General features: G+C 32.3%; 1 protein-coding gene across 1 annotated transcript in view; it reads right to left on the reverse strand.

The window, feature by feature from the left end:
• The window catches only part of LOC132730898 (mannosyl-oligosaccharide 1,2-alpha-mannosidase IA-like), a 64,596-nt gene that overhangs the window by 32,118 nt on the left and 15,636 nt on the right, over window positions 1-16,842 (reverse strand). Inside the window, exons 3-4 of the mRNA XM_060716985.1 lie at window positions 16,531-16,611; window positions 5,195-5,289 (exon numbers count right to left, since the gene is read on the reverse strand). Of these exons, the coding sequence (XP_060572968.1) occupies window positions 5,195-5,289; window positions 16,531-16,611 (176 nt within the window). The remainder of the gene's footprint in view (window positions 1-5,194; window positions 5,290-16,530; window positions 16,612-16,842) is intronic.

The raw sequence follows: 16,842 nt of genomic DNA on the forward strand, positions 1-16,842 counted from the left end.
TGTAGATAGTAAATATGAACTGCACGGGAACAAATTAATTTATTATAATTAAATCAACAACATAATATTTTACGTTTTGATTAATGCAATATCAAGTTTTAAACAAGTTATAACAATTCATATATCTCTTTTCTTCTTGAAATAGTATATAGACTGATCGGCGGCACAAAAGTCTAACCGGGTCTACTCTAAAATACTAGCTACCTTTATTCTTACATTCATGAAGCAATCGCCCTTTGTTGTTTTCAAAGCGTTACTTCGGCTATACAATTAAAGGGTTAATTAAATATCATAAGAGGCTGGAATGATATAAGCGACGCAGAGTGCGCGTGCCTAAACTGTTGATCTGCCTCGTTAAAGTTATGATATCATTTTCGCACCTCTGCAAGAATTGTTTTGATTTGCATTTAACGTAAGTATGTAAGATAGATGCACATCTCCGAATTTCCTGAACCAATTGGATACACCAATCTTTCTAAATCGAGCAAAAAAAAAATAGAAAATATATATATTTTTTCCGAGTTAATCGGATATCAGTTTTGTTAACCGAATATTCGGACGTTCGATCGAGTACTCGGTTAACCGGTTACTCGTTGCCATCCCTACTAATTACCTATGAATACATAAATTTTACAGAAAAGGTACAAAGGCTTGTTATTAAGATGTTTTATCAAGTAAATCACTACTTTATTATTATGAATTGCATAAAATTGTCCAAAAAAGGCACAAACCCCTTCAGTAGTTATTGAGATAACAGCTTACAAGCAAAACTTTACCATGAATTTCTCAAAGTTGAAAAAGGGGAGAAAAATCAGCCTAAAATGCAAGTTATAGAATTATGGATCTTTTGTCAGGTGAGCCTACAATTAGACCCTAAATGCATATGTGAAGTTTTAAAAAAATATCTTTAATAGTTATTGAGATATATGTAAACTTGCATGTATAAACAATTAACAAGAAACTAAAGTAGACAAGAAACATGGCAATGCCATGAAACCAGTTTTTCAATTATCACCATTGTAGATTTAAATATGTTGTATTTTGAAATTACAAATACCAAGCAACAAACAATCGTAACTATGTTGCAATGTAAAACATGAATTAAATGTAGGAGGAATTGCCACTGAAGAAGTGTTCACGTATAATATTATGTATAAGGAAAAAAAACAAAGGCCATAAATTAGGTAAAAAACTATCCAATCACAAAACCCCGGACAATATGTGCCAGGGTGCTTGATGACAAAGCTTTCTGTGAAAGTTTGAACAAAATCCGTTGAGAAAATGTAGGACGAGTTCAGCACAAGAAGAATTTGTTCACTATAATTATATTGATAATTCTGTATAATGAAAAACAAGTTACAAAGTAGACATGAAATAAATATATCATATCTTTTTAAATTACCTCCAAAGATGAATATGACCTTTGTCTGCCAAATCAAGTTAAAATCATGTAAACAGGATTTTCAATGTTAATGTCACTGTGACCTTGACCTTGGAGCCAGCCATGCGGAACATGCGTTCTGCACGTCATCTTGATGTGGTAAACATTTGTCTGAAAGTTTCATAAAAATTCTTCAAAGGGTTGAAGAGTTAAGAGCGGACAGGATTTTCAAAATTTTAAAGTCCCGTGAAACCCTTACTTGGGGCCGCCATGCGGAACATGCCCTTTTAAACCCTCATTTGGGGTGGTAAACCATTTGTTTTGAAGTTTTCAAAAATTCTTCAAAGGGGTTTAAAATTTTCAGAGCGGACACAATTTCGTTTGACGCCCTGCCCGCCCATCCGCCCGCCATACCCCAATCTAATAACCAGGATTTTCAAAATTGAAAACATTTGTTCACTATAAGTATATTGATAATTCTGTATAATGAAAAACAAGTTACAAAGTAGACATGAAATAATATATCATATCTTTTTTAAATTACCTCCAAAGATGATATGACCTTTGACTGCCAAATCAAGTTAAATCATGTAAACAGGATTTTCAATGTTAATGTCACTGTGACCTTGACCTTGGAGCCAGCCATGCGGAACATGCGTTCTGCACGTCATCTTGATGTGGTAAACATTTGTCTGAAGTTTCATCAAAATTCTTCAAAGGGTTGAAGAGTTACAGAGCGGACAGGATTTTCAATGTTAATGTCACTGTGACCTTGACCTTGGAGCCAGCCATGCGGAACATGCGTTCTGCACGTCATCTGATGTGGTAAACATTTGTCTGAAGTTCATTCTCAAATTCTTCAAAGGGTTGAAGAGTTACAGAGCGGACAGGATTTTCAATGTTAATGTCACTGTGACCTTGACCTTGGAGCCAGCCATGCGGAACATGCGTTCTGCACGTCATCTTGATGTGGTAAAACATTTGTCTGAAGTTTCATCAAAATTCTTCAAAGGGTTGAAGAGTTACAGAGCGGACAGGATTTTCAATGTTAATGTCACTGTGACCTTGACCTTGGAGCCAGCCATGCGGAACATGCGTTCTGCACGTCATCTTGATGTGGTAAACATTTGTCTGAAGTTTCATCAAAATTCTTCAAAGGGTTGAAGAGTTACAAGAGCGGACAGGATTTTCAATGTTAATGTCACTGTGACCTTGACCTTGGAGCCAGCCATGCGGAACATGCGTTCTGCACGTCATCTTGATGTGGTAAACATTTGTCTGAAGTTTCATCAAAATTCTTCAAAGGGTTGAAGAGTTACAGAGCGGACACAATTTCGTTTGACGCCCGCCCGCCCATCCGCCCAGCCGCCCATCCGCCCATCCGCCCGCCATACCCCAATCTAATAACCAGGATTTTCAAAATTGAAAACCTGGTTAAAAAGGGGATATGAATCAGCCTTAATGCAAGATAGAGTTATGGAACTTGGTCAGTGACATACAATTATGACCCTCCAATTATGACCCTAAGTGCATGTGTAAAATTTCAAGTAAATATCTTTGAAGACCGTTAACCTTTAACCAAAATTTCAAAGGGGCAAATAATTCTGCAAATATTGCAGACAGAGTTATGCAATTTTGCAAACTGATGTACATTGTTACTATAAATAAGTATTTTAAATTTCAATTGATTATCTCAAGCAATAATTGAGATATTTGACTTTACAAAAAACTTTAACCAAAATTTCTAAGTTCCAAAGGGGCATAATTCTGTCAATATGGTAGGCAGAGTTATCCAACTTGTCAATCTGATGTACATTGTTACTATAAATAAGTATTGTAAGTTTCAATTGAATATCTCAAGCAATAATTGAGATATTTGACTTTACAAAAAACTTTAACCAAAATTTCTAAGTTAAAAAGGGGCATTATTCTGTCAATATTGTAGGCAGAGTTATCCAACTTGTCAATATGATGTACCTTGTTACTATAAATAAGTATTGTAAGTTTCAATTGAATATCTCAAGCAATAATTGAGATATTTGACTTTACAAAAAACTTTAACCAAAATTTCTAAGTTAAAAAGGGGCATAATTCTGTCAATATTGTAGGCAGAGTTATCCAACTTGTCAATCTGATGTACCTTGTTACTATAAATAAGTATTGTAAGTTTCAATTGAATATCTCAAGTAATAATTGAGATATTTGACTTTACAAAAAACTTTAACCAACGCAGACGCCGACGCGGACGCTGACGCCGACGCCGGGGCGACTACAATAGCTCTCATATTCTTCGAATACTGCGAATTTACTTATATTCGTGGGCATGAAATTTCGTGGTTTTATCAAAACGGGCATTTTCGTGGGTTCTTAAATTCGTGGATTTTCGTTTTCTTGTTAAAAAAAAAATTCAGTAACCTAATGCAAAGTAATCTTAAACTTAACCGCCGAACATTTTTACTTACAACGTGTACATATCTTTACTTGTCACACAGCGCTTGTCAATAAATTAAATCCTTGCCTCTGGGCATAACTCTAATATAGCACAGTTACTGCCGATAATTGACTGCAATTAACACATTTATGTGACATGATATGCACTTCCATTGGACACACTGACCCTGTAATTCGCCGATGTAAACATCGCATAATTTATACGACACCTGACATGTTTTAACCAGCGAGTTAAAAAGTTTACACCCTGAATTGGTCTTTACATATTTGACAGTAACTACACGCAACGTCACAGCGACTGTGTAAATTTACATGCATATAAATTAATCTCGGTAAATAACACGAGTATATGTGAATCTTGTAAAAGTCGGTGGCGTCTTTGATGTTTACGGAATAGCATTCGCACAAATACGGATTAAAATTCATATAAACTTGATCATTTAAAAACGACAAAAGAATGTACAATAAATCTGTTTTAGCGATCGTATTTTTTTATAGTTTTGTGTACTTACGACATTAATATCAAAGACTTTTTTTTAATTAATAAAAGCAAACTGACAATTTTTATTAGCACTGCCTGGGTTCCCATATTTACTTGATTATGTCACGTATTCTTGTTAACACAATCAAGTCCTAGTAGACTACAACGATCAAGTCCTAGTAGACTACAACGATCAAGTATGTATATGCGACATTTGTGACAGTAAATTGAGGACATATAATCGAGTTTTCTTTCAAGTTTCTCAAATATTGCAAACGGATTTAATATGACACTAACCTGATTATCTGTCTGTATTTACATCCATTTCACGAAATATCGGCCGGAAAAGAGCCGACGCATGTTTTTAATATATATAGAACAGAGACTGGGTAAGAAGTATTTGTTGGGATAAAAGTTCGTCGGATCTTAAATTCGTGGATTGACCTACCCATGAAAACCACGAAAATTCGTGCCCCACGAATAATAATGATTTTACAGTAGTCGAGCTAATAATATATATGTATTGTTTTAACTTAAGTGCAGTGAATTTAGAGAAGTGAACACCAGATACAATATAATTTTTAGGAGTGGCTGAGAGGGCCCTGGTGGCATTTCATATGCCATCAATAAAGATAACACAGCTTTGTTCACAAGTGAAAAATAAATTTGACTTTACGTGTAAAACAATCCAGTTTCTCTATTTAGTTTATGCTTTTTCAAACGATAAAATATATATTTTTATCAACTTGTGCTATTTTCTAATCATTTCTGTTAAAATGAATAAGTAAAGATTTACATTTTATATGTGGATGCATAATGTTCCTGTGAGATATAAAATATCAATATTATCAAACAACATGTAGAAACAATATTATGCTTACGATTTTATGTTAACCATGGAGTGAGGGATCCCAGTTGGTGTTTTAAATGCGGGCAACAACTTTTCTGCAATCCCTGCAGCCTTCTCCTTGAAGATCTGAAACAAAATAAACCAATTTAACTCAAATATCAGAAGCATTTACATCTCCCCCTGTAAACCATTGCTCTTTGTAGTTAACAGACAATTAAATAGATGCCATCCCAATGTGAATGATTGTGTCCATAAACATTTTCTTTCAAATTACTTTTACTTTATAGGGAAACTCTATATCACTTAATAACCTTGGATTATACCACAAAATAAATAAAATCCCAGCTAATTATAGATAAACATTATTGGCTGATAGGTCTCATGACATCTTATTAGTAATAAAACTTCATTCCCTCATAGGCATAAAAGATAAGTTGATTTCTGGAGAATGGATTGTCAAATATACCAGTTTTACCAACACTGTAATTTCTCATGGCAAATAAAGTCAAGGATGCATTGTAATTCCCCAGTATAAAATGATCATAGTAATCACCAATGGTCTATAGCTAACTTATATCCATTCTTCTGATTACCAAATTAACCTTGAGGTTAAAAGTGCTCAATTATATAGGCAATTTGACAGTGTCTTTTTATAGAACTCAATCAGAATAGAAGTGTATTACTCTTCCCGTGTTAATAACAATAACAAGACTGAAAAGATCAATGGAGAGTTATAAAGTTTCTTCCATAGAACTTAAGTTACAGTTTATAAAACCATTGTACACCCTGATGTTTCTGAAGCTGGTAGTTACTTCTAGGTAAAAAGTTCATAACTAAATCCTTAAGAACATTTAATCTGCTTACTGGAGATTTTATATCTGGTCTGGTTAGGTCAACAATATCATTATGTTTAAAACAAGAGCACTGCACACTGTGTTAATGATAAAACGTGTTAACTGTTATGTGTTAACTGTTAATGATTGTCTGTTAAAAATTCTAAGTTAGAAAGGGGCATAACTTCAAAAATATTGACACCACTGCACCTTGTCATGAGAAGCAAGTATTCCAAATTTCATGTTGATACCTTTTGAAAGGTTTGAAAAATGGGCTACATTAAAGTTTTTACATGAAAGCAATGACGAAGACATCTCAAGGACGACGATGCCACAGCTATCATTATAATATAGGTTGACTTTTTCTTCGAAACAGACCAGCTAAAATCACAGAAAGTAATGGATATTTTTTTCCTTCAGAAAAGGAAATATAGGTTTAATCTTTAAATCCAATATACAAAGATAAATATACAAACAGTCAAAGCTACTGCTTATGGCCTCATTATTATCATGAACATTTGTAAATGTCCAACATGGCCTTTTTTTCTAATTGCTCTGCTTCAATCAAAGCTATGTTAATTGCTAATTAAAATATATTATTGACCCATATTTATTATGTTCACCACTTTTGAATTGCTCAGTAAAATATTACATATATAACAGATTATGTTCATACTATTGAAATGATTGGTAAAATATTGGCCAGTGAATTATTTATTATGTCCATTAATTGGTCAACTATATTATATTCATCCTTCTTACAACAAGAAAATGCTTAGTAAAATATTGGCCTGCAGTAACTTGTCCAACTTTTCTTCTATAGCTGTATCCTTCATGCAACTAATGAACTATTGTATTCTTTATTTCAAAATAAAAAGAGACAAATCTCTTCTTTCCCTGAATTTGACTACCAAGATATATCTGTAATACTCAATGTAAAATTCTCCAGTAAGTAATTCAATAGGAAAATCATTGACAACTGGGAACACTTAACATATCTTTACCGTCCTCTAATTATACACTTTCAACATTTGATTACTGATTCATATAAAGATGATCCGCAAAAATCAATGATCTTTTCTGGGCGCTTTAATGTTGATGTTTTCATTTTTTTTTCTTAGATTTTCTAACAGTTGAGAGGAAAAGACAGGAAGAGAAAGATGTCTTTCATTTACAAGCAAGATTTCATTAATGGAAAACAAACAAGTAAAAATCAAGAGACTCTGGCAGATTTACATATAAAGTTAATATTTCATTGATTTTTGTTACAAAAATTCATTTAGACTGACTAAGAATGTTATATAAATCTGGAAATTTTTAAGATGAGCTTTTCTCATTTATATGATATTCTAATAAAGAAATGATTTTAAATATACAGTAATTCCATTTTACATTATAGCATTTTGTTTTTCATATAATTGTGTTAAGGTCTGCAATGTTCCAATGAAATAGGAAGATTTTTTTGTGAATGAAGTAAATTTAAAACAACAACTTGCAGAAGAAAAAAAAATAAACAGCCAAATATTGAATTTTGACAATATCCATTTGGGAAAAAAGAAATTTCCAACAACTGCAGATCCAAGCCTGTTGACCAGGTCCATCTTTAAAGTAAAACGAAATCAATGCTATAATATAGTGCTTTTAATATCTTGCATTGATTTGAAACTAGCCATTTCAATTTGAGGGATTTTTGAACATAAACAGCTACAACAGGTTACAGCCAACAGTACAATCTAACTGCTACAAGATGGGTCAACTTCCACGATAACCGCCATATGAACACATCTGTGGATGTTTCTTAACCCTTTACCTCATATATACGCGAAACAACGCACTTTTGACCCCCCCCCCCTTTTTTAAGGCCTGAAATAATGTGCTATTTGGGCCCCAAACATATGTTTTCGTTTGAGAAATGTTGCTAAAAAAGTAAGCACTTTTTCGGCGCCGCCCACCATCCAAAAGATACATCCCCAAGAAAATTTTGGACTTGTGAGAGGCTTAAAATGACCCCAGGTCGATCATAAGGTATTGTGTAACCAACGCTGAAAAGCATTTGACTCTATCTCAATCCCTTGAGAAGTTGCAGCACTTTGAAATAAATTTTGATGGAAAAAATCGAGGCAAAATAGTGATTTTTGGCAATTTTGAGATGTCCCCTCGTTGCCATGGTAACAGAAAATTTAAGATTGAGCATGTCGTTACAAAGGCAATGGTCCAGTCAACATTTGTGCCAAGTTTGATTAGTATTGAAGCATTTTTCCTAGTTTCATAGCAGTTTGAACTTGTAAGAGGAGGCTTTTCAACGAAAACTTCCATTTTTCACAATATGCTCATGGGGGAAAGGGTTAATTCAAAATTTCACCATTTTCGCATACAAATGTTGAATAATGCTTAAGCCAGTGCTAAGGGGTGTTGACGGTAACCAATGCACTTTCCAGTACCATTCATGAACAGACCTATCAAACTGAGCCTGTAAAATTTTCAATTTTGTCATGTTGAGTTTTCTTTAGGGATTCTGTTTTTCTCTTTTCTATTGTACTTATGCTGGTGAAATAGGGAACTCAATTAGTTGTACAATTTTTCTTTATTAAAGGCCCTTTCCCTATTATATTTCCATATTCATTCAATTAAGTCTGTGTTTATGACAATATTCTGTGCATAAAACAAGCAGCACCAGCCACTTATTGTCCACTATAATATTATTTCATTATAAGACTTATACTAACTGAGAGGTTCCTCTAAGCAATTATTATCAGCATCAAAGTACTATTGTAAATGATTTTATATCAATAATTAATGAGCACCTACTTACAATACTGATCATTTCAGCTACCTGGGTCATAAAATGTGTTTATTGTTACAATATTACCAGGTCCAATACAAGAGTAGTTACTGGAAATACTAACTTCTATAGTTATTTCAAAATGTTATCATCATATTCATTTATCACATCTATTTATCAGAGTGTTAATGGATTACATAGATTTAGTTCCTATTTTTCTAAGCATTGTTAGACCATTGAAATCTTAATTAAACATTTGAAATACAGTTATTATACTGAAGCATTAGAACCTATATATTTATGAATGAGTTCAATATAACCACCCCTAACATTGCAGAATTTCATTTTTTCAGTATTTTATCAAGTAATAATGGTAACATTAATCTAACTCTTGTCAATAATTTTTTTTTTCTGATTAATTACAATACATCAAACTGCAGCAAAGAGCAAAATTACAACTTCAATTATCGAAGATGTTTGCCTCAACTTGTCACATAAATTAACCTTACTTATATATAATGTAAGTTCAAATATTCAGGCAAATATTTGGCAAAGTCTTAGTTTATACAGTATTTATTTAAGTTTGATTGTGTAGGAAGTTATAAGCTTATTAGAACACACAAACCATTACGAATAAGTTTCCTGGAACGAAAACCATATTACAAATAAAAATTGAATGTAACAGGATTTCTTGCTTAAGAGAAAAAAACATTAATGTGCACCCATAGAGAGGGGGTTAGAACCCCAAACATAAGGCCGAAAACCATTATTACTTAAGTCCTGATGCACATTTACACAAACTCTGGAACATCTGCCACCACTAACTTTTTTTCAACAACGTCCCTGGCATTTAGAGTGTGTAATTCTCTTGAAACAATGTCAAGCCTTGATTTTTGTATATTCCATATTCTGAATAGGACAAAACTTATTCAACGTAAGCAATATTTACATAGATAAAATACAATCTGGAGAAACCTTTTGTCTCTAAAAGAAGCAGTAAGCAAAGATTGGCATCATTTTGACATGCAGTCATATATCATTAGAATAGTAGATATTTGATACTGCCTTTAACTAGTTAAGAGAATATAACACAATATAACAAAACAGTAGAGAACATCATAAATCTTGCTGTTTCATTAATCACAGGGCTAGACAGCTTCCTTATCAGGAGAATTAAGTTCTTGCAATCCATGTTGTAATTTCACGCTTTGAAAAAAAAACTTCTCAAAGATATCCGCCACTCTGTAGGGAAATAAAGTAGAAGACGATAAATGTTTTCTATGACAAGAGACCTACTGTTATAAATCACATACATGTAGACGACAGAGCTATTAGTATTAATCTACTGTGAAAGTTTTTACCAAATAAAGCTGAAACTCAGAGCTTTACTTTGGATGAAATAGTACATTCCATTTAAAAATCATAAAGTATGAAAAGATTGTTTTTTAACAAAATAGCAAAAGAAAAACTTGTACGCAAATATAAAAAAAGGTGAGACAATCATTTTGAAGCAAGCCCATTTGAAGCTAGCCCTTGACCATAGAACTTTTTTTTATATGTTTATATATTTATATATGAGTACATTGTCAATTTCAAATTAGTTATAATTGAGAAATTAACAGCATTCTACTTTTTGTGACCAAATAACTGGTAGGACAAACAATTTAACAACATGTGTAATTTTATCAATTAAATCACAGATAAGGGAGGTTATCTTGACATTTATCACTTCTTTAAGAACTAAACATGTACAAGAATATAATACTGTCACATCATGAAGTAAGACTTTTAAAACAAGTCTTAATCTACTGTGGAAATAATGACAACCTTGTCACAGCATTTCAAACGTTATCTTGAAGGGGGAGACAAAATTGCTGCTTCCCTTCTATCATAATGTCTGGAGGAGAATGTATGATAACCCTAATCTCCGCTTCATATATCACAAGATTAAATACACCAGACAAATTTAAACTATTGAGATTCAGTAATCACTATTTAGCAAGAATTTATGGACTCACAACTGTTATGTCACATTTTTCTTGCCAATATTTCAGATTGTCTGGAAGGAAAAATCAAACATTATTCATCACAACCAAAAACGAAAATTGCGCACAAAGAAAATCTAAATTAAAGCATTGAGTGTCTGCAGAAGTCTAATATGTAGATTTTATTAAATAAAGCTGTCTTAAAATTTGAGTAATAACTGTTTTCATGAAAAGTGCCTAATACATAGCTTAGAATACATTTCAAACAAGATACGTTTTATCTAAAACATTTGATGCATTTCCTGACTTTTGAAAATATTACCATGACAAGGTTATACATGCAATTCTATAATTATATTACCATGAGGCACCTGTACAAGAGTTGAGATTATAACATGAAAATATGATGGACAAGGTTAATGTTGTCCACAGAGATACTGACAGTCAGATAAAACAATAAACAATGTCAATATTCATACCTTATCTGGGCACACTGAAGCAGTTAATATTTTTCTTTTTTATTAGATAGCACTTAAACTGTAGTAATGTTGTTGGATCAAATTCTATAAGGAACTTTGGAATCATTAAGGTGAGGGAGCTTTCCAGCTAGAAAAAGGAAGGTTGGTGAATTTCTGGTGCTACTTATGTATGAAATACTGCACCAAGGGGCATCAAGCTTCTTCCTTCTAGCACTTCATAGTAGTAAAGCTAGAAAGTTGGCATATATTAAACCAATCTTTCTCTAACTTTAACGAAAGAAAGTAAGTACTACGTTATGACCTTTACAGTGCCAAGGTGACATAAAAGCCAACAAAACAAAAGGTAAACAATGTCATATAAAGAAAACATTAGAAAAAAATAAAACTTATCATATTACAAAACACCTTTGAACATTATTTCTGTGTTTTTATAAAGTGTATTACATGTATTTTCATTATTGCATTGCAATGTATCATTAACAATTAAGGATAAAACACACATGCATGTATAAATGCACTTACATAATGTTGTTACATAATTATGCAGCACATGTTACCACTTTTCCTGTATATTATAAGAGATGAAAGTACTTGAAACTGCCTTCAGCTTTTCTAAAGGTTAAACAATGTTGTTTTTTTTTCTAGATAAATCTTGTAATAATAATCATCAAAAGTATTAAGGTGGAAAATTAGTATTAATGACGATAAAATACATTAACAATGAGGAAACCCCTCAATACCTCTAATCTACTTGTCAACTTCCTATATTTAAATCAGTAAAGAGGATGATTTGTTTTCCGATCTTCTATTTTTAGAAACGAACGTCACTGACGCGTTATAAATAGCTATCAGGTTGCTGTTTTGATTTGTTTGTTTTGTTTGTTTCATTTTTTCCTTACTCAACAGTATTTCAGTCATACAGGCGAGGAGTTTCCTAACCACCGTTCCTGGAGAGTTACACCAGTACTAGACTACCTTCCTCCGCGCTAAACTACCAAAGCATCTCCCGGGGATCGAACCCACCCCAGAGAGGTAACTGGATTAGAAGTCATCGACTCTAACCCAACGACCAAGGAGGCGGTCAGGATGCTGTTTTGAAGAAGGCTTAACAGAGATATGATGAAATGTTCCAAGATAAAATTACTGAAACACTGAATTGTTTTTTCCAACAGAAAAAAAATCTGAAGGCCACTTTAAATATGTCTAAAAGTGATTCCGACAGATTTCATTCTTCCTTTTCAATTTAAATAATCTATACATAACTTTTTTCTTACTTCTCCCTCCATTTTTTTCATTAAAAAGACCTCGGATGAAACAGGATTTAAATTGTACAAAATTGATTATTTTAACTTGTATGAATGAGAATATGCAAAGCAAGTTGTTTATCAGACTTGTTGGTGTAATAAAGTCCCTGTTTATTCTGGTAACAACAATAAAGTTTCTGTCTCGTAAAGGAACGTGCCTCTACTGTAGAAACAATCATCACAATCATCTACATAATACATGCTTAACGAATAATTTTGGAAAATTCTGATAAGAAGAGGGGGGGAGGAAAAATCAATAGAAATAATACCATATTTACAACCCAGAATTGCTGCCAATTGAGGCTTTTCTTCTGTCTGTGACACAGAGTAATCTTCATGTACCAAATATAATCTGACAGAAATTACTTGCACTTGTATATATTGTATTTCCTTTCTTATAATTCATTTTACAGGGACTTATTTCTATTCATCAGAATGATCAGAACGTCAAGATACAATGTTGAATTATTTTTCAGGTTTAATCAGTTTCTTTCCAGACAGAATATATTGTGTATAAAACAGACCAGTTGATGTACTAAACTTATCAAATGTAAGAAACATTATGAATTATAATCCTACCCACACTCTGTACAGACCACTGGATTAAAATGTAAGAAGCATTATTATCATTGTACCAAAAGAACAGACCACTGTATTCAAAAGTAAGAAATTCAATCATCATTATACCAAAAGAACAGACCATTTACTAGATTAAAATGTAAGAAGCATAATTATCATTATACCTAAAGAACAGACCACTAGATTAAAATGTAAGAAACATAATTATCATTATACCTAGAGAACAGACCACTGCATTAAAATGTAAGAAACATAAATATCATTATACCTAAAGAACAGACCACTAGATTAAAATGTAAGAAGCATAATTATCATTATACCTAAAGAACAGACCATTTACTAGATTAAAATGTAAGAAGCATAATTATCATTATACCTAAAGAACAGACCACTAGATTAAAATGTAAGAAGCATAATTATCATTATACCTAAAGAACAGACCACTAGATTAAAATGTAAGAAACATAATTATCATTATACCGAAAGAACAGACCACTGGATTAAAATGTAAGAAACATAATTATCATTATACCTAGAGAACATACCACTGGATTAAAATTTAAGAAACATAATTATCATTATACCTAAAGAACAGACCACTGGATTAAAATTTAAGAAACATAATTATCATTATACCTAAAGAACAGACCACTGGATTAAAATTTAAGAAACATAATTATCATTATACCTAGAGAACAGACCACTAGATTTAACTTTAAGAAGCATAATTATCATTATAACTGCTGAGCTTTTTGTACTGTATTTGCATGATATATGCTTATGGTTTTTTTTATAATATATACATGAACAGTCTTTAATCCTTTAAAATTTCAAGTTATATAATATATAAGGAGACACTTCATCAGCTATCAAGTGTGCTGGTTTTAAGAGCATGAAATTGTTGGTATTCACTAGCAGTGGTTATTTCTATAATAAACATAAACTAAAAACTTAGTGACAAAATGATTTCTTTAAAACTGTCTACAAAATAAACAGAAAAGAGAGTTCATTTGTTTGAAAATGATCTTCAAAGTAATGGACACATAAATCAGGCATTTTCTGCAAAACAGAAACATTACTTCATTCATTTTATCTGCACTGCACTTCTATCTGTTCTAATTTTTCTCATTTTCTCGCGGAGATTGATCAACTGTCAGTAGTATCTCTTATTTGTTCATCATTCCGTCACTTAAAATGCTTTACAACCTAAAAAATCCTCTAAAATACAATCTTTCAAATGAAAAACATTCTGTTTATTCTACAAATTATTGTCCTCCGAGAAAACAGTATCTCCAAACATTTGATTAAAGGTACAAATTACAGGAATCTGCTACTATCTGATGGATTAACATGCTTTAATTACTTCATACTTTCATTCCTTGCGGTAAGGTTGTAACTTGAGAGAGCTTTAATCAATTGCTGTGTACAAACATTTTATAATCTGGAATAATCTAGGTTCTTCTTTAAAATAAGAGGAAGTAACCTTTTTTTTATATTACATTTATTCAGACTTTGATCAAACTTATCTAAGATAATCATTGTGATATACAATGTACATGGAATTCCTTAAATCTTGAATGGACTGTTTTATATTCAAAATACATTTCACTAATTCAGCAGACTAAGTGGGTTAGGTAATAAAAGAATCAAACAGTCTCAATCTGATGTCATCAACTTCAACCCAATCACTGTCAATTTGTGAAAACTAAAATAGGGACTTATTTATAGGAGTTAGCCATGTACCTGTGTTGCTAATTATACATGTGATTTGCTTGTACATGTAATGTCTTTTTTTAAAACACCTCTTGCTTATAACATGTGCTGTCCTCAACTGAAACACTTATTGCTGAAAATGTCTTTTGCTGTTTAAGTTAATTCTATCTTGTGCCATAAAACTCTTGTTATTTTGTTAAAAACTCTCTTATTCTAAGCAAAAATCTGCATCAGACTGTTAGAAGTGATAAAGTTCTAACATTTTAAATTCTCTTAACATGATTTCATTACCAAAGTGACAGGCAAAATGTTTTAGCGTGCCATATAAATGAACAAATTGCAAAAAATCTGCATTCTCACAGAAAAATTTGCATATTTGTTTCCAATCATATCCTGTATTTGGAATTTTAATCTTTCATGCTGGAAACATCACAGATGTAGAAAACTAACATGCAATATTTGTTTGTCTTGTAAAGCCTCAAAAATACATTTCCTGAGTGCCAAAAAATATGTTAAGCCGTAAGACATTGTATTTTACAAATGCTATTAAAACATTATTTTGTGATCCTAGAACTAGAACTATTATCACAAGAAATTTCAATCATTTGCAGGTCTTGCATAATTTGGCATAAGTGAATTATTATCAAAACTACATTTTGACATTTTGATCTTGTTCAATATCCCCTGATAGACATACAACTTTCATTTAAAAAGCAGTAAGTCTGAACAATGAGATATATAGTATTTACAATGGCTGATATTGAATATATTTCATTTGAAAAATACAACAGTCATAATGCCAGTGTTAAGAGAAATACCACTGTCATAATGCCAGTGTTAAGAGAAATACCACTGTCATAATGCCAGTGTTAAGAGAAATACCACTGTCATAATGCCTGTGTTAAGAGAAATACCACTGTCATAATGCCAGTGTTAAGAGAAATACCACTGTCATAATGCCAGTGTTAAGAGAAACACCACTGTCATAATGCCAGTGTTAAGAGAAACACCACTGTCATAATGCCAGTGTTAAGAGAAATACCACTGTCATAATGCCAGTGTTAAGAGAAACACCACTGTCATAATGCCAGTGTTAAGAGAAATACCACTGTCATAATGCCTGTGTTAAGAGAAATACAACTGTCATAATGCCAGTGTTAAGAGAAATACCACTGTCATAATGCCAGTGTTAAGAGAAATACCACTGTCATAATGCCAGTGTTAAGAGAAATACCACTGTCATAATGCCTGTGTTAAGAGAAATACCACTGTCATAATGCCTGTGTTAAGAGAAATACCATTGTCATAATGCCAGTGTTAAGAGAAATACCACTGTCATAATGCCAGTGTTAAGAGAAATACCACTGTCATAATGCCAGTGTTAAGAGAAATACCACTGTCATAATGCCAGTGTTAAGAGAAATACCACTGTCATAATGCCAGTGTTAAGAGAAATACCACTGTCATAATGCCAGTGTTAAGAGAAATACCACTGTCATAATGCCAGTGTTAAGAGAAATACCACTGTCATAATGCCAGTGTTAAGAGAAATACCACTGTCATAATGCCAGTGTTAAGAGAAATACCACTGTCATAATGCCAGTGTTAAGAGAAATACCACTGTCATAATGCCAGTGTTAAGAGAAATACCACTGTCATAATGCCAGTGTTAAGAGAATCAACTGAACTCACCTTGTCTCCAGTTAATGCATAAGCAGACAACAGACCACCAACAAATCGGATGTTTGTTTCAAACACTGACAATTCTGTAGACTGAAAATAAATTAACAATTAAATCATTAAACATATCTTTGGTTTTGCCCTTGCTATAATATGATGGATTTCTTTAAAAATTAGAAATTCCATAAAAACATTATCTGAACAAATTTGTATAAAATTTAGTTCTTCCAAGTAATAATACTAAAATAACAGACCTTTCATGCAAGTATAATTGTAATACTTAACATCTGGAAATAAAAATCTACATGAGTTCCCTAAGGTAAA

The sequence above is a fragment of the Ruditapes philippinarum genome, unplaced genomic scaffold (genome assembly GCF_026571515.1).
Source record: "Ruditapes philippinarum isolate M1 unplaced genomic scaffold, ASM2657151v2 ctg275_1_1_1_1, whole genome shotgun sequence".
Lineage (NCBI taxonomy): Eukaryota > Metazoa > Mollusca > Bivalvia > Venerida > Veneridae > Ruditapes > Ruditapes philippinarum.